General features: G+C 48.5%; 1 protein-coding gene across 1 annotated transcript in view; it reads right to left on the bottom strand.

The window, feature by feature from the left end:
* Positions 1–300: 300 nt before the first annotated feature.
* LOC123428647 (E3 ubiquitin-protein ligase SINAT5-like) overlaps positions 301–19,092 on the bottom strand; it is a 34,104-nt gene continuing 15,312 nt past the window's right edge. The window contains exons 2-3 of the mRNA XM_045112849.1: positions 1,000–1,386; positions 301–883 (exon numbers count right to left, since the gene is read on the bottom strand). Of these exons, the coding sequence (XP_044968784.1) occupies positions 524–883; positions 1,000–1,386 (747 nt within the window). The 3' untranslated portion in view covers positions 301–523. The remainder of the gene's footprint in view (positions 884–999; positions 1,387–19,092) is intronic.

Genomic DNA, 19,092 nt, shown 5'->3' on the forward strand with positions numbered 1-19,092 from the left:
AAGAAAGCAAAAAAACAAACCGGAGAAGAAAAAATCAAAGAAAACAAAAATAAAACAAAACAAAAAACAAAGAAAAACCGTAGAAGGTCGGCTCCGGTTGCCGACCCCTACTACTTACCGATAACTCACGGAGTGGTTAGCTGCGCCGGTGATCCCCCTGGAGACCCGGGTTTGATTAGGAGCTCCCGTAGATGCCCTCAGGTAATCACGTTGCTTCATTCCCATTCGATTTACACTATCTATTTTACATGCATTCGATTTACACTTTGGACAGGAAAGAAACAGAACGTAAACAAGAGGAGAACCGAAGGCAGACATCTGTTAGCCATCTTGTAGTATTTCATGGTTCAGTTATACACAATTACTGTACTTTACAAGAACATTTTACACCTCTCAGAATTGCCTCAACGTAATACAGCACTGGAACTCTCACTGGACTATCAAAACAAAGAGGACATGCCAGTGGATAAATTACAAGCCAGCCAAATAGCACAACCATTTTCATCGCTGAACGTTGATCGGCTCAGCTACAAAGGTTGGGTATACAGGTTTCATCCGGATTGGGCTGCTCTTTCCAAATCCGTCCAGTCACCCTCAACTTCAACTCCTTCCTGTCACCACCGGAGAAGAACAGCGCCATGTTCCTCTGGATGATGAGGCCATCATGACTGTCCCGGACCTTCCGGTGACTGTCACGAATGCTTCTAGGGGTGCCCTCCCATACCATCTTCCTACCGTTACCGCCGACCTCGAGGCTGTAGGTGTAGTTCCTTGCTTCATTCTCATCCCCCATGAAACGAAGGAAAGCCATGTATACTGGTGCCATGCCAAGCTGGAAGGCTTCAAAGTGCAGGCAGAAGTACTGTCCAAAACAATGGAACACCTGATTCAATGGAAACATCAAATCAGTCAGTTAAGGTTGTGAAAAGTATCCCAAACCTCGGATCGGATCATAAGGATTGCACAAAGATGTCGAAAAATGAGTACCACAAGACTTACTGTTAGCATCCAGGTGGCATTTTCAACCTCTCGTGGATTAGACTTGACATATCTATGGTTGAACGTGCAACCGCTGTGCATATCGACTTTGTGGTCATCCCTCAAATGTGCAACAAGAAAAGGGATATCACCAGCCACAGCACATTCAGAACCAGCATAGGGGCAGTTATATGGCCTGAAGCTGCACTGCCCTTCATGTTTTATCTTGCTGTAGTATGGGAAGATCTCCGGACAACCTAAAGAGCAGTACTTACACGGAAGCTCTAGCGATTCTGCTACTTTCTCCAATGCCAAGCACCTGATATCACCAAGTTCTTGTCTGCATGTAGGGCAACGGTTGTGCACCCTAGCCTTGCATGTCGAACATAAAGTATGTCCATTTTGGCACTGTAGAAACATCAAAGTACTGCAAACAATCAAATTACAAAACTATACACATAATAGCCATCAGATGATGAACAATATTTTTAGCACCACCAAGAATGGGTTTCAATAAAAACATGTGAGAAGGGTTTCCATGATTATTAGTGACCCTGTAATAAATGCTTCGAGCACAAACTTGCATGTTTTCTCTGACATATGATTGTCCAACAACTCAAACTTCAAAGCATAGCCACCACTAAACAATAGAGTAACTATATTTTTATCTGGCTAGGATCATAGACTAAAGGCCTGTTCGGAGGCCCTCCGTTCTGCAACTCCACTCCCGGAGTTGGAGGAGCAGCAGTTAAAAATCACAGAGCGGGGAAAGAGGTGCTCCGCAGATCCTCAGATTTCACGGAGCTGGAAGATTGCCGAACAGCTCGTAAAGATCATACAGAATTTGAGCTGAGAAATACCATATGGCTTTACTTCTTTTAGCGAATGTTGCATTGCTTGATAGAAAATATTCTCACTTGCTGCCACATAAAACATTACATCTATCTACAGAAAAGGCTATTGAATCTTAACCATTTAAAGTCTTCAAAATTGTCTGATTCCTAACTGGATACAGCCAGTTCATATACAGCTAGATCAATGTGTGACATGAAAAAAAAGAATTAAAAATTCCAAGTTGAGAGTTCAAAAATTCAATTTAAAGAGTCAACATAATGAACTTATTACAATGGATAAGAGAAAATAGTGGCCAACATCGCACATGTGCAAGGTTTTTAGATAATGGGCATGGCAACTTGAATGTTACAATGGAACAGAAACAAGGTAGCCAATCATAAGCACCAGCAATACAATTTCATGTAAAGGGATGATTCGTGATATTTCATTTTTGGATGAATCACCATCAATCATAAGGGGTGATTCATGATATTTCCTTCATTTTGGGATGAACCACCATCGATCATAAGGGTGGTGGAAGCAGCTACATTAGTCAGGACGGGCCAAAGAGCTATATTTCTGGCAGTGCTCAAGTCCGCTAGGTTGTTCCAGAAAAAGGAAGGCTCAATAGCAGGAACTAAGCAGGTGCAGGCCTGCTATCAAGAATTGAGATACATGCAAAGGAACAGATAAAACTCAGGCTGCGATAAAGAACAGATGAAAGGAGGGAAACGAAATACCTACCTTATCTGGCCCATTATGCTAGTCAAGGCCCAAAATGGCCAAGCCCTCAACCCTTCCAACCCTAGCAGCCATTCAGAACAACTCCGGCAAGGAAATAAAACAGGGTAGGAGATGCTGAAACCCACAGATGCTCCTTCAGTGACTCCGCGGAGATCCCCACCGGCACTTCAACCTTAGCATCACGCTCGTCCTCCACACCGGTACTCACTCAAGTGGCAGGAGAACTCGAGGTCGATTATGGGGAGCCAGATTCACGGCGGACAGTCTCGATCCAATGGGAGAGGACACCCCTCAGCCACTGACAAGTTCCCCATCGCATCACCATGCTCTGCCTCGCCTTGATTCGCCAATTAGCGGTGAACAACGGTAACAGGCCTCAGCGGCCGCTTAGCTGGCCATCTTTCAGAACACTGACTACTGGCAAATATATGGTTGCCACATAGAAGTCACTCTTGACTTTCTGAAGTCTATGAAAGTGTAGCTACCTAGCAAGCAAATTTAGATCTCTTTACTAGATAATAAATTTCTCTCAGTTTCTGAACTTCTTATCACCTCTCGTCCTCTCTTCAGTCCAACCGATTTAAAGAATCCGAAATGTGATTTTGTTATTACTCCATCCGCTCCGAATTATAAGATGTTCTAACTTTTTTTTTGAATCGGATGTATAAACGTGTTTTAGTGTGTTTGTTCGCTCATTTCAGTCCCCGTATGTACTCCATACTGAGATATCTAAAACGTCTTAAAATTCGGAAGAGGTGATACATCATTATAGTGATGTTACTCATATTCTGTCCACATCACTAATTATTCCCTTCTTTCACTTTTGTCTTAGAGAACTCGTGTTCTTAAAAGATGATTCACCCTGTTTCCCAACTATAACTTGCAACTGTGTTCAGGAGTGATGTAAGTTCCATTCAAACAGAAGCAATGAGAAACACCTACGGAAATAGAGGTGATTGGCATCAGTACAGATAATTATGTAGAATATCTAATATAAAGCCAGTCTCCTCTCTCTAGCTTTGAATAAAATGACAAAGATAATGTCTCAACTAGATGCCACAGTAGTTCGCTCATGTCCAGATAATTTGACTAACCGACAACGGAAGACACAGAATCATCGAAACAGCCAGTCTAATTACTATTTTGAGGCAGGAATTTATCTCCAAGCTGAAATGGCATGTTAGCACTACAATTACTACAACTGATTGTCCCAGATGATACAGCTGAAGAGGTAACAACAATAAACTTCAATTTTCAAGATAACTCAAATAAGTGGAACAACTGTGATGAAATATAGGCAACACCTGGCTTTTCAAGTTTTCGATGTTAGAAATGTTCTTGGATCATGGTCCTTGAGAAAAGAAAATTCAGCATGTGGAAGCCGCAGCTCTCCATATGCTTCATTCATGTCAGTACGGAGTGCAGAATTGAGTCAACCAAAAAGCAAACATGTTAGATTGCGCAACCATTATGTTTGGTAAACTATCCCATTGGAGAATATGAATCCGGGGTCCCAAATCTGGATATAGGTTAAAAATGAGCTGAGAGTATTTGCATACCATTACTTCACTTCCATTGATATCTCCCTTCGACTGTTGTGTTCTATAAATTTTGTAAGTGCAACTAAACAGCATATCCTTGTTGCAGAGAATAGTGGCATAGAAGGGTATGTCTAGTTTTGCATAGTCATATTCTTCTTACTACAAATGTACACAATGCACTCCTTCGGATTCCAGCGTATAAGGGAAGTTCCTCCCTGCCATGCGCACTTGCATTCAGCGCAAATTCTTCAATTAGGGCACATTCTCAGGGAGAGCTTTACTCTCTATATTATGGAATTCAAATCCTCATGTTTTTACTTTCAACTCGTATCTTTGTTGAAGCTTTAACTGTGATTACCATCGAATCGTCAAAAAACGGGGAGATTGTAAGTGCCTCTAGTGCCCCTTGAGAGTTTTCAATGATTAAGCGGCAAAAAAAGGTGAAGGAACTAATGTGTTTGTGAGCTTGCAGTTGCACAGGTGAAATCCTTGGGGATTTGGTTTAACCGAGAGTTATGACCCCTTAAAATTGTGGAATGCCCTCTGGAGACTGAATCCTTTGTGTCCAAGAGACCAAATGGAGGGAACAGAAGGCGAAGGAGGTGGAGGGTACCGGCTTCAAGCTGTGGTACATGGGGATGGCTGCAAACATAAATGGAGTATGCATCTTGATCAACAAGAGCCTCAAGTATGGAGTGGTAGACGTCAAGAGACATGGGGACTAGATTGTCCTGGTCAAGCTGATAGTTGGGGACTTAGTTCTCAACGTTATCACCGCGTATGCCCCGCAAGTAGGCCACAGTGAGAACACCAAGAGGGAGTTTTTGGAAGGCCTGGAGGACATGATTAGCTGTACCGATTGGCGAGAGGCTCTTCATAGGAGATCTCAATGGCCCGTTGGCACATCTAACAAAGGTTTTGAAGGGATGCATGGGGGCTTTGGCTATGGCATTAGGAATCAAGAAGGGGAAGATGTCTTAAGCTTTGCGCTAGCCTACGACATGATCGTAGCTAACACCCTCTTTAAGAAGAGAGAATCACATCTAGTGACTTTTAGTAGTGGTCAACACTCTAGTCAGATTGATTTCATCCTCTCGAGAAGAGAAGACAGGCGTGTGTGCCTAGATTCTAAGGTGATACATAGAGAAAGTGTTATCCCTCGGCATAAGCTTGTGGTTGCTGACTTCCGCTTTCGGATTCGTGTCCAACGGGAAAAGCGTGCAAAAGTCGGTAGAACGAAGTGTGGAAGCTCAAGGGGGGGGGGGGGGGGGGTAGCTCAGGCGTTCAAGGAGAGGGTCATTAACGAGGGCCCTTAGGAGGAAGGAGGTGATGCAGACATGTGGATCAAGGTGGCAACTTACATTCATAAGGTGGCCTCGGGAGGAGTTTGGAGTGTCCAAGGGAAGTAGAAGTGAAGCTAAAGATACCTGGTGGTAGAATGATGATGTCCAAAAGGCAATTAAGGAGAAGAAAGATTGTTTCAGACGCCTATACCTGGATAGGAGTGCGGACAACATAGAGAAGTACAAGATGGCAAAGAAGGCCGCAAAGCAAGCTATGAGTGAAGCAAGGGGTCGGGCGTATGAGGATCTCTACCAGCAGTTAGACACGAAGGAAGGCTAAAGGGACATCTATAAGATGGCCAAGATCCAAGAGAGGAAGACAAGGGATGTTGACCAAATCAAATGCATCAAGGACGGAGCAGATCAGCTCCTAGTGAAGAGCGAGGAGATTAAGCATAGATGGCGGGAGTACTTTCACAAGTGAGAGCTCTACCATTAAACTGGACGACTCCTTTGATGATACTAGCGGGTGTTTTATGCGGCAAATCCAAGAGTCGGAGGTCAAGGAGGCTTTAAAAAGATTGAAAGGAGGAAGGCGATGGGCCCTGATTGTATCCCCATTGAGATGTGGAGAGACCTCGGGGACATAGCGATAGTATGGCTAACCAAGCTTTTTAACCTCATTTTTCAGGCAAACAAGATGCAAGAAAAATGAAGGCAGAGTATATTAGTACCAACCTTTAAGAACAAGAACGATGTTCAGAGTTGTACTAATTACCTTGGAATTAAGCTGATGAGCACCGCTTAAGAAGAATGACAAACGTGACCGAAAATTAGTTAGGTTTCATGTGTGGGAGGTCAACCATGGAAGCCCTTTTCTTGGTACGACAACTTATGGAGAGATACAGGGAGCAAAAGAAGGACCTGCATATGGTCTTCATTGACTTGAAGAAGGCCTATGATAAGATATCGCAGAATGTCATGTGGTGGGCCTTGGAGAAACACAAAGTCCCAACAAAGTACATTACCCTCATCAAGGACATGTACGATAATATTGTGACAAGTGTTCAAACAAGTGATGGCAACACTGATGACTTCCCGATCAAAATAGAACTGCACCAGGGGTCAGCTTTGAGCCCTTATCTTTTTGCCTAGGTGATGGATGAGGTCACAAGGGATATACAAGGAGATATCCCATGATGTATGCTCTATGCGGATGATGTGGTGCTAATCGATGATAATCACAAAGGGGTCAACAAGGGTCAACAGGAAGTTAGACCTATGGAGACAAACCTTGGAATCAAAAGATTTTAGACTTAATAGAACTAAAACCGAGTACATGAGGTGTGGTTTCAGTACTGCTATGCACACGGAGGAGGAGGTTAGCCTTGATGGACAGGTGGTGCCTCAGAAGGACACCTTTCAATATTTGGGGTCAATGCTGCAGAAGGATGGGGATATCAATGAAGATGTTGCCGTGGGAATGAACCTGACAGTAGAGGTGTAGGGTACGAATGGAGAGGGCAGAGTCCTAGCTACGGCAAGCTTGTACGCAAGATGTATGAGTTCAGGCCCCTCTCGTAGAGGTAACAGCCCTACGTCTCAGTGCTCGGGAGCTCCTGCGGTGTGGAATGTGTGTTACAGGGGATGCGAACCCTTGTGCCAGAGGGGAGGGGTGGCTTATATAGAGTGCGCTACCCCTAATCAAGGCCCCAGCATCTAATGGTTCGATCAATAGAGTTTAAAGGTGTACGTTACCGATAACGTATGTATGTAATTAATGCTATTCATGATGATCAGCCGAACGCTCGCATGTTGGCCTCCCTGGAGTGGCTTCTGGTCTTCTGCGTCGACTGGTGTCTTCCGAGTGAAAGTTGGTTGTCGAGTGAAGGGGAACATCTTCCGAGTGACTTTAGACGCCATGGCTATCCAGTCGGAATCTTCTTCGTGACCTTCCAGTTAATAATGAGGTACCCTTGGGTAGGACACTTAGGTCAGGCCTGTGACCCTACCCTAGGTATATATCCCCATCATTAGCCCCCGAATGGATTGGGGTTCAAGTGAGGAAGGGGTCGATGCGGATTCTGTCGAGCCATGCTGATCTTGAACATACTTCTGGGTTTGATAGAACTTCGTGTCGACTGAAGTCTTCGTCATTCACCTTGATTGATTCTGTTGCGAAGCACGTCCGAGTGAATTTAAGTACTTGAAGTTAATCCTGTTAGAGTTATATTATAAGTCATGTACCCCTTTGTATTTATCCCGTTGTATAAGGGGTTTCCTGCATATGTTCCACACATGTACATGTATATATATCGGCCTATGGCCTCATGGGAATACAAGTTGCATATTCCTAACATGGTATTAGAGCTAGGTCAATTTTTTGCACGCTGCAACTCGTGCTATTGATCCGTCTCTCCCCGATCGAAGCCTCTGCCTTGATCTCCTCCTGTCGGTCCCCGCTCGAGGTCTCTGCTCACCCTGTTCGCGGTTCTCCCGCAGGCTCCCCGCAGGTCCCGTTCTCACGCAGGCTCCCGATCCAGCTCAAAGCTGCCCGCAGGTCCCGTCCTCCCGCAGGTCCCGTTTGCCCGTCACCACTCAAGCTTCAAGTCGCCGGATCCGGCAGCCTCCCGCAGGTCTCGATCCGCCGCCGCCTCCAGTCGCCTCGATCTCCTGCAGGCCTCCACGGGTCCCTCCTGCTCCCTAGATCCGCCGGCCCGTCCCCTGCTGCGGATCGATCTCCAGGGCGCTCTCGTTCTCCAGATCGACAGGCCTCGATCCCGTCCCGATCCCGATCCGACTCGGCTAGCTACAGCTGCTGGTCCTCGCTATCTCAAAAAAAAATGGTCTACACCAGCATGCAACGTTGCAGTCCCTTGCTTCCCGTGACTCCTGACGGTTGTGCTGGTAGTTCTTCTGTTGCTCCTACGAGCTCTACATATGGTGATTGTCGCTCTACACCGACTCCTCTCGCGACTTTCATCGGTGCATGTCGCTCTTCCCCGACACCTCTCGCGATTTTCACCGGTTGTCCTGGGGCCTATGACTCCATGGACTGCTCTTCGTCCACGCGTCTTCCCTTGACGCTTGGTGCTTGTCTGCACACGGCCTCGTCTTCTCCACCGGTCTTTGCCGACGATATTGGACATGCTACACTACCATATTTAGCGGCTTCCACAGGTGATGGTGGTCGTTTCTCTCCTCATGCCATTACGCCGCCTACTTCAGTTGTGTACTTCACCGAGGACGAGATTGCGCGACTTCGCGCCCTGCTGCTTGCCTTCGACTCTCCCCGTCGGGTGTGTCTACATCGACATCTTCAGTTGCGCCCCTGACTGAGCAGGAGATTGGACGATTTCGATGTCTGCTAGCTTCATCTTTTGTTTCTTCATCGACAGGTTCTGTTGGTTCTGCTACGGACTCTTCTGGCATTGTGAGACCACCTTCTACACACGCAGGTACATCTCCGTGGGTTCTTGATACTGGAGCATCTTTTCATATGACTCATGATTCATCCACTCTGTCATCTACTCGACCTCTTGATTCTCCTGTTCATGCTCTTACTGCTGATGGTACTTCTCTCCCGGTTACTGGCCGAGGCATTCTTAGCACTTCATCTTTTCATGTTCCCGATGTTGCTCATGTTCCTGGGCTTACCATGCAGCTCCTTTCTAGTGGCCAGATTGTTGACTCTGATTGTCGGGTCATTCTTGACTTTGATTCATGTTCAATTCTGGCCCCCGGCGTCGTGACTCTCAGGGTCTCTTGGAGCTTGACTGGCTTCACCTTCCATCCGCTGCCACCGCAGCCAGTCTCTCCTCTGTTGCCTTGTCTACCAGCTCTTTTCAACAGTGGCATCATCGTCTGGGTTATTTATGTGGCTCCCGTCTCTCATCCTTAGCTCGACGTGGTCTTCTTGGATCCGTCTCCGGTGGTGTGTCTTTAGACTGTCAGGGGTGCCGGCTTGGTAAACAGGTTCAGTTACCTTATCCTCATAACGAGACTGCGTCTCAGCGTCCTTTTGACCTTGTTCACTCGAATGTTTGGGGTCCAGCTCCCTTTTCCTCGAAGGGAGGCCATCGCTACTATATTATCTTTATAGATGATTTCTCTCGATACACGTGGATCTATTTTATGTCTTCTCGTAGTGAGGTATTATCTATCTATAAGCGTTTTGCTGCCATGGTTCACACTCAGTTCTCTACGCCTATTTGTGTGTTCCGTGCTGACTCTGCTGGAGAGTATATCTCCAAGATGTTGCGTGGATTTCTCGCTGAGCAGGGTACACTTGCTCAGTTCTCTTGTTCTGGTGCTCGTGCTCAGAATGGTGTGGCTGAGCGCAAGCATCATCACCTTCTTGAGACGGCTCGTGCGATGATGATTGCTACCTCTCTCCCGCCTCATTTCTGGGCTGAGGCCGTCTCCACCTCCACCTATCTCATCAATCTACAACCTTCTGCTGCTCTACAGGGTGGTGTTCCTTTCGAGCGTATTTTTTATCGTTCTACCGATTATTCGATGCTTCGCCTGTTTGGTTGTGTTTGCTATGTTCTTGCCCCTCGCGAACGCACCAAACTGACCGCTCAGTCTGTTGACTGTGTCTTCTTAGGCTACAATGATGAGAATAAGGGCTATCGTTGTCGGAATCCTATCGGTCGTCGGATGCGTATCTCTCGGGATGTGACTTTTGACGAGTCTCGTCCCTTCTACCCACGCCCATCTTCCTCGACCTTTTTAGTAGAGGATATCTCTTTCCTCACTTTTCCTGATACACCTCTCACCCCCATAGAGCCTTTGCCTATTCGTTCCGCTCCCTCTCGTTCTCCACCTCTTGTCGATTTGCTACCACCATCTCCCACGGTTTCCTCTCCTGGTATGTCACCGGATTCTGCACCTTCATCTCCGGTGACTTCTACATCTTCACCCCTCGATTCTACCTTGGCGATCCCCCCTTGCATTGTTCCATTTTTTCCTCAGTGTTACACTCGTCGTTCACGTCATGTGGATGCCTCTGTGGATGTGTCATCATCCTCATCTCAGCCTCCCTATGCCTTGCGTTCTCGCCCTCGTCCGCCTGTTGATCGCCTTGAATTTCCAACCGTTGGTGCTGCTGTTCTTGAGCCGACTTCCTATCATCAGGCTATTGTTCATCCTGAATGGCAGTTTGCAATGGCAGAGGAGATTGCTACTCTTGAACGCACTGGTACGTGGGATCTTGTTTCACTTCCTCCCGGAGTCCGTAACATCACTTGTAAGTGGGTGTACATGGTTAAGACTCGCTCCGATGGTTCTCTTGAGCATCACAAAGCTCGTCTTGTGGCTCGTGGTTTTCAGCAGGAGCATGGTCGTGATTATGACAAGACTTTTGCATCTGTGGCCTATATGACCACAGTTCGTACACTTCTTGCCGTGGCCTCTGCACGCCACTGGTCTATATCTCAGCTTGATGTTAAGAATGCCTTTCTTAATGGTGAGCTACGTGAGGAGGTGTACATGCAGCCACCACCTGGGTATTTTGTTCCTGATGGCATGGTATGTCGTCTTCGTCGCTCTCTCTATGGCCTTAAGCAAGCCCCTCGCGTCTGGTTTGAGCGTTTTGACTATGTGGTGATTGCCGCTGGTTTTTCAGCGAGTGCTCATGATCCAGCATTGTTTATTCACCTTTCTCCTCGTGGTATTTGTTCCTGATGGCATGGTATGTCGTCTTCGTCGCTCTCTCTATGGCCTTAAGCAAGCCCCTCGCGTCTGGTTTGAGCGTTTTGACTATGTGGTGACTGCCACTGGTTTTTCAGCGAGTGCTCATGATCCAGCATTGTTTATTCACCTTTCTCCTCGTGGTATTTGTTCCTGATGGCATGGTATGTCGTCTTCGTCGCTCTCTCTATGGCCTTAAGCAAGCCCCTCGCGTCTGGTTTGAGCGTTTTGACTATGTGGTGACTGGCGCTGGTTTTTCAGCGAGTGCTCATGATCCAGCATTGTTTATTCACCTTTCTCCTCGTGGTCGGACTCTTCTTCTCTATGTTGATGACATGATCATCATTGGGGATGACCCCGAGTATATTGCCTTTGTAAAGGCCCGTCTTAGTGAGCAGTTTCTTATGTCTGATCTTGGACCTCTTCGCTACTTTCTTGGGATTGAAGTCTCTTCTACCTCTGATGGCTTTTTTATATCCCAGGAAAAGTATATCCAGGATCTTCTTGCTCGTGATGCTCTTACTGACGACCGCATTGTTGAGACTCCTATGGAGCTCAATGTTCACCTCCGTGCTACTTATGGTAATCCCCTGCCTGACCCGACGTGTTATCGTCATCTTGTTGTCTATCTAGCTGTCACTCGTCCGGATATCTCTTATCCGGTTCATATTCTGAGTCAGTTCGTCTCCTCTCCCACATCGGTTCACTATAGTCATCTCCTTCGTGTTCTCCGATATCTTCGGGGCACGATCTTTCACCGTCTATTCTTTCCTCACTCCATTTCTTTACAGCTTCAGGCATATTCGGATGCTACGTGGGCTAGTGATCCTTCAGATCGTCGTTCACTTTCTGCTTACTGTGTTTTTCTTGGTGGTTCTCTCATTGCCTGGAAGACGAAGAAACAGATTGCAGTTTCCCATTCGAGTGCAGAGGCTGAGTTGCGAGCGATGGCTCTTTTGACGGCAGAGGTGACTTGGTTACGGTGGTTACTTCAGGATTTTGGTGTTTCTGTCACTACACCGACTCTGCTCTTATCTGACAGTACATGTGCTATTAGCATTGCGCGTGATCCTGTGAAGCATGAGCTCACCAAGCATATTGGTGTTGATGCTTCTATGTGCGCGCTGGTGTGCAGGATCATGTTATTGCTCTTCCGTATTTGCCTTCCGAGTTACAGTTGGCGGATTTCCTGACGAAGGCCCAAACTAGAGCACAACATGGCTTTTATCTCTCCAAACTCAGTGTTGTTCATCCACCATGAGTTTGAGGGGGGGGGGGGTGTTAGAGTTACAATATAAGTCATGTACTCCTTTGTATTTATCCCGTTGTATAAGGGGTTTCCTGCATATGTTCCACATCTGTACATGTATATATATCGGCCTATGGCCTCATGGGAATACAAGCTGCATATTCCTAACAAATCCGAGTGACTAACGAGATCTTGAGATGTGATGGATCACTTTGTCAGGTCCGGATTTCACGGGATTCAAAATTTTGGGTTCCGCGCGCTGCGCGATGATGACGCAACAACCAGGGCAAGTGGGGCAACGATGCCTCGATTATCGCGTCGTCATTATCGCCACGCGTCACATTTCCTCTATTATCGGGATAGGCAGAGATCTGGGGGGTCCACCAGTCAGTGACTCACTTGGGCGATTATAAATCTGGCCGGCATTAGGGTTGAGACAGTGCCTTCCTCTGATTCTTTCCTGCTACCCCTCCACCTCCATCTCACAGGCGCTTCTTTGGTTCGTCTCCGTCGCTGCAGCAATGACGAAGGGCAAGACAACTCAGCTCGAGCGCGCCAAGGAGGGTGGGAAATCAAGGAAGCCAGGCGGCCGATCTGCGCTGCCGCCAGGGTGGATCCAGGGAGACTTCCTCCCCTCCACTGTACGGAAGGAGGACGTTCTGGAGCTTGTTGAGCATGGGATGGTGGCTGAGAAGTCTTGGAGGCTGCCAGAAGGAGAGGTTGAGCCGGAGCCCCATGAGGCCTCGTTTGGTTAAGGGGGATTGGGGAGGTTTTGAGAGGGAGGGATTTCAGGGGATTGGATGAATCCCTTTGTTCCACCCAATCCTCTCAAATCCCCGGGTTTTTGCTTCCACTAGTCCCCCGAAGAGGGTTTTGAAACACATGGATAGGAAGGGATTGAAGGGGAACGGAGGGGATTGGGCTAAGCAAACCCCTCCTACCAAATGGGCGCCCGAGGATCTGTAGGGTTTCTGGGCCCCCGGGGATTTTCCTCTCAAAACCTCCCCAATCCCCCTTAACCAAACGAGGCCTGAAGGGGAACGAGTCCACCTCCTAACTCACGTTGAGCGAGGTTTCTCTCTACCCCCACATCCTTTTATCCACGGTTTTCTCTACTATTTTGGAGCGCAACTTCACCATCTTCCTCCCAATGCCATCGCGTATCTCTCCGCATTCGTCACGCTATGCGAATGCTTCCTGGGCTGTCCTCCTCACTAGGGACTGTTCAAACACATCTTCTCTGTGCGCTCCCAAGCAGTGAAGAAAGCAAACCCGAGTGACAGTAGGACTCACGTGATCCAGTTATGCGGTGGTTTGGGGATCCAAAAAAGGAGTAGGAGTACGTATCCCCAGATGACGCTTCCCGAGTCAGTTCGAAACTGGCAGTCGACCTGGTTCTACTGCAATGACATTGCGTCTCCAAACATGTCGACTGGCCTTCCTCCGTTCACCTTGGAGCGACCGACTGCTCCTAGGACGATAAACGTGTTCGAGGATGAGAAGACTGAGGTGGGGATGTTGGTGAACGAGGTGGTTAAGTTGGTCTGTAGCGGAGTGACAGGAATGGATCTGCTCGAGATATTCCTTGTTGGCGCATTCAGCCTCTTCAGGTGAGGGATCGCGCCATGTGGCACTACTCGGGCCCTGAGGACTCCACTCGGTCGCACCCGGAGGAGGTTTCGGAAGAAACCGTAGCCCAGTGGCTCAAGAGCATCACTGGACCCTGCGACAATCCCATAGGAGCCAAGCGGGTCGCACCTTACTCTGCTGAGAACAAACCACGGAACCTAGTGAGTTATATCCTTTATGATTACTTTCATGTCTTTGTCAAATGGCTGGATCTTTGACCGACTGATTCTGTTGCTTTTGTTCCTGGTAGGAGTGGCCAAACCTGCATTCTCCCGTACCTAACGGGGATCAGTTTGACATCGGAGGGGAGAGCGAAGGCGGCAGTGTTGACAGCGACTATGCTGAAGTCGGCGAGGAGAGTAAAGATGATTCGGGTGACAGCGAGGAAGAAAATCAGTCTCCTCCACGCCCCGAATCACGGTCCAAGCATCGCCATGATCCAACGACTGCTCCAAGCAAGACCTTAGCATCCAGCAGCAGGAACGTGAAGCGCGACAGGGTTGTTGCGACTGACTCTGCAGAAAAAGCTGCCAAGCAACCTAAGCCTGATGCTCCTAAGCCTCTGAAGGCCCTGCCTCGGATGAGGATTGCTGTGCCAGTTGCTTCAACGTGAGTATTCGTCTCTTTCTTTGTTTTGTCATTGTGACTTTCTGTGCCTCTGACGACCGAGTGAAATTTACTTGCCAGAGCTGCTACCTCGGTGACGACGCCTGTTGGGGATGAAAAAGATCCCATGGACTTGGACGTTGTGGACATGCCTGTTCCTCAACAAGGTATGATAAGTCTTTGTTTTATTCTGCTTTCTAGATTGAATTCGTCGACTGAACTAACCGACACTGTCGATTGACACCCACAGACGTCATCCTCTTGGATGATGAGCGAGAACCGCAACGTACGGCTGCGGAACAAACTCAGGCCATGCCTGCAGCACCCATGTCGAGTGTTCCTCCAGCCAGTTCGACTGCTCTGATTACAGCTCCTCCAACTGGTTCAACTGTTATGACAACTGTGCCGACTGCGCCTCCTTCGGTAACTCTCATTACCAGTGCTACGATACCGACTCCTTCAACGCTTGCATATTCCATGCAACATGTCCCGGAGGATCAAACTGGAGCCGCGAAAGAAGCTATGGTTCAAGCCGGACTGATGATGCAGCGGACCAGAGAGGCGTATGAGGCCAGTAAGTTGGCATACAATGTCGGTTCGGTGCTTCAAGGGAACATCCGAGTAAGTGCAATTGTAAGTTCATTTTCCGACTGAGTCTTGTCAATCTTGCTTTCGGATTGAGTCTTGTCAATCTTGCTTTTACACCCACTGGGGGCACGTTGTGTGGTTGTTTATCTCTATTCTAGTGGGGGCACGCTGAGTCAACCCACTGGGTGTAGTCCCCGAGACCGCTGTCGAATGCTTACATCGGCAAGGGTCTGATTTGAAGGGTTATTCTCCGTTTTTGACTCGGCTAGGCCGGACCTGGTCGGGTGGTTTTGTATCCAGTGGGGGCACGCTGAGTGCACCCACTGGGTGTAGTCCCCGAGACCGTCGTCGAGTGCTTGCCTCGGCAGGGGTCTAATTGGAAAACACGCTCTGCTTCTTTTTCGTGGCTCAGCCCAGACGGATCTCGTCGAGTGGTTTATGTTAGAGTATATATAATATAGCCATGTACCCCTTCGTATTTATCCCATTGTATAAGGGGTTCTCTGCATATAGTCCACACCTGTACATATATATATTTCAGACTATGGCCTCATGGGAATACAAGTTGCATATTTCCCTAACATGGTATTAGAGCTAGGTCTTTTTTTTGCACGCTGCAACTCGTGCTATTGATCTTCTCGTCGCCGCTGCTTTTTCTCCTTGTCTGGATCGAGGAGCACAGCCGTCGGGCCCTCTCTCTCTGGCTCGAAGACTGTTGCTGGGTGCCTGATCTCGCTCGAAGCCGCAGTGCTTGCGTCTCCCTCGAAGCTCCAGATCGAAGCCCCTCCACCGAAGTCGCCGGATCCCGATGTCTCTGCCGAATCCCGCCGTCCTCCACCGAAGTCGCCGGATCTCGTCGATTCTCTGCCGCCTTTGTTCCCACAGCCCCTGCTGGATCCCACCGTCTCGTTCGATCCCACAGATCCTCCGCCAGATCCTGCAGGCTCGATCCCGCCTCTCGCTGCCAACTGCTTGATCTCGCCGAACCTTGCTACGGTTGACTCGCCCTCGATCCCGCGGCTCCTCCGCCAGACCATGTAGGCTCGATCCCGCATCTCACCGCTGGTTCTCGTGATCTCTGCTCTGCATCAGGCTACATTGTTGTTCCTCGTTGTCCAGTGATTTTTTATGGCACTAACTACACCGAGTTCATTGGCTTCATGCGCATTCACATGCGTGGCATCCGTCTATGGGCCGTTATTTTTGGCGAGGTCCTGTCCGCCACGTCCGGTTTCTCCTGTGGCCCCCACTCCGCCAACGCCACCGGTTCTTCCTGCAGATGCTAATCAGGCTGCGCAGGATGCAGCTAAGCTTGCTGATGAGGCCGTTGTTCGTACTTATGATGAGCAGGTTTTGATTTATGAGGAGGCTCTTCAGGCGTATCATGGTGCTCTGTCTGTTTACACCCAGTGGCTTGATGATGATGCTCGTGCTGCAGCTGTTCTCACTGCTAGTGTTCTGCCCCAGTTTGCCTCTGAGTTTCTGGGTCTTCCTACTGTCTTTGAGATGTGGACCCGTCTTCGTCAGCATTATAAGCCCTCTGGTGATGCCTTATACCTCTCTGTGGTTCGTCAGGAGCATGCTCTTCAGCATGGTGACTTCACTGTTGATGATTTCTATGCACAAAGTTCTGCTATCTGGCGCTAGCTTGATTCTCTCCGCAGTGCTGGTTGTCGTACTTGCCCATGTTGCCAGGCTGTACAGGCCAATTTGGAGTTTCATCGTGTCTACGAGTTTTTGTCTCGGCTCCGTAAGGAGTTTGAGCCCCGGCGTGCTCAGTTGTTTGCTCGTGGCCGTATTTCTCTCATGGAGGCACTTTCTAAGATTCGTGCTGAGGAGACTCGCTTGCGTGGTGCTGGTTTACTAGAGATTCCATCTGTGCTCGCTGCTCGAGCCCCTGCTACGCCACATGCTGCACCGACTTCGTCTCGCTCGAGTGCTCCGCCGCTCTTGTCCACTCCTCCTGGCAGCTCGGGCGCCCCCGTCCACATTGCGGCTACTGCAACCTGGATGGTCATGTTGAGTCTCAGTGCCGGAAAAGGAAACACCTGCGTCAGGCGTGATCATCATCTTCAGGGACTTCGTCTACTACCTCGACATCTTCAGCCACCGCTTTGACTGAGCAGGATATTCTGAGACTTAAGCGTCTGCTCGCTGCTTCAGGTTCTACCTCAATGGTACTGTTGGTTCTGTGACTGATGCTTCTCGCACTGAGCAGCCACCTTCTACACAGACAGGTACATCCCCATGGGTTCTGGACTCTCGAGCTTCTTTTCATATGTCTTCTCATTCTTCCACTTTGTCCTCTCTTCGACAGCTTGATTCTCCTGTTCATGTCCTCACTGCTGATGGTACTCCTCTTTCTGTCGTTAGTAGAGGCAATCTTACCACTCCTTATTTTGTCCCTGATGTTGCTCATGTTCCTCGACTTACCATGAATCTGTTTTCTGCTGGTCAACTTACTGATTCAGGTTGTCGCGTCATTCTTGACGTTGACTCTTGTTCTGTCCAGGACCGTCGCACGCACACTATGGTTGGGGCTGACCCTCGCCGCCGTGATTCTCGGGGTCTTTGGGACTTAGACTGGCTTCATGTTCCTTCCGCTGCCACCACTATCATCAGTTCCTCCGCTTCGGTCGCCTCTGCTACCGGTTCCTTCCAGCAGTGGCATCATCGACTTGGTCATCTTTGTGGTTCTCGTTTGTCGTCTTTAGTTCGTCGAGGTCTTCTGGGGTCTGTCTCGGAAGATGTCTCTTTACAATGTCAGGGTTGTCGTCTTGGCAAGCAGATTCAGTTACCATATTCGCATAGTGAGTCAGTGTCTAAGCGTCCTTCTGATTTAGTCCATTCTGATGTATGGGGTCCGGCTCCCTTCGCTTCGAAAGGGGGTCATAAATACTATATTATTTTCATAGATGATTTCTCTCATTACACATGGATTTATTTCATGACTTCTCGTAGTGAGGTGTTGTCTATTTATAAGCGTTTTGCTGCCATGGTTCACACTCTTCTCTTCGCCCATTCGTGTATTTCATGCTGACTCCGCTGGCGAGTATATTTCTAAGATGTTGCGGGGTGTTCTTGCTGAGCAAGGGACTCTTTCTCAGTTCTCTTGTCCTGGTGCTCACGCTCAGAATGGCATGGCTGAGCGAAAGCATCGTCATCTTCTTGAGACGGCTCGTGCATTGATGATTGTTGCCTCTCTCCCGCCTCATTTTTGGGCTGAGGCCGTCTCCACATCCACCTATCTCATCAATCTACAACCTTCCGCTGCTCTACAGGGTGGTGTTCCTTTCGAGCGTCTTTTTGATCGTTCTCCTGATTATTCGATGCTTCGCTTGTTTGGTTATGTTTGCTATGTTCTTCTTGCCCCTCGCAAAGGCACCAAACTGACCGCTCAGTCTGTTGATGAGCATAAGGGTTATCGTTGTTGGCATCGGTCGTCCGATGCGTATCTCTCGAGATGTGACTTTTGATGAGTCTCGTCCCTTCTACCCATGCCCATCTTCCTCGACTTTTTCAGTGGAGGATATTTCTTTCCTCACTTTTCCTGATACACCTCTCACCCCCATCGAGCCTTTGTCTATTCGTTCTACTACCTCTGCTTCTCCACCTCTTGCCGATTTGCCACCACCATCTCCCACGGTTTCCTCCCCTAGCATGTCACCGGATTCTGCAACTTCATCTCCGGTGTCTTCTTCGTCTTCACCCCCGATTCTACCTTGGCGATCCCTCCTTGCATTGTTCCATCTTTTCCTCAGTGTTACACTCGTCGTTCACGTCATGTGGATGCCTCTGCGGATGTGTCGTCATCCTCATCTCAGCCTCCCTATGCCTTGCGTTCTCGTCCTCGTCCTCATGTTGATCGCCTTGGATTTCCCACCGTTGGTGCTGTTGTTCTTGAGCCGACTTCCTATCGTCAGGCTGTTGTTCATCCTGAATGGTA

This window comes from Hordeum vulgare, chromosome 1H, assembly GCF_904849725.1.
Source record: "Hordeum vulgare subsp. vulgare chromosome 1H, MorexV3_pseudomolecules_assembly, whole genome shotgun sequence".
Lineage (NCBI taxonomy): Eukaryota > Viridiplantae > Streptophyta > Magnoliopsida > Poales > Poaceae > Hordeum > Hordeum vulgare.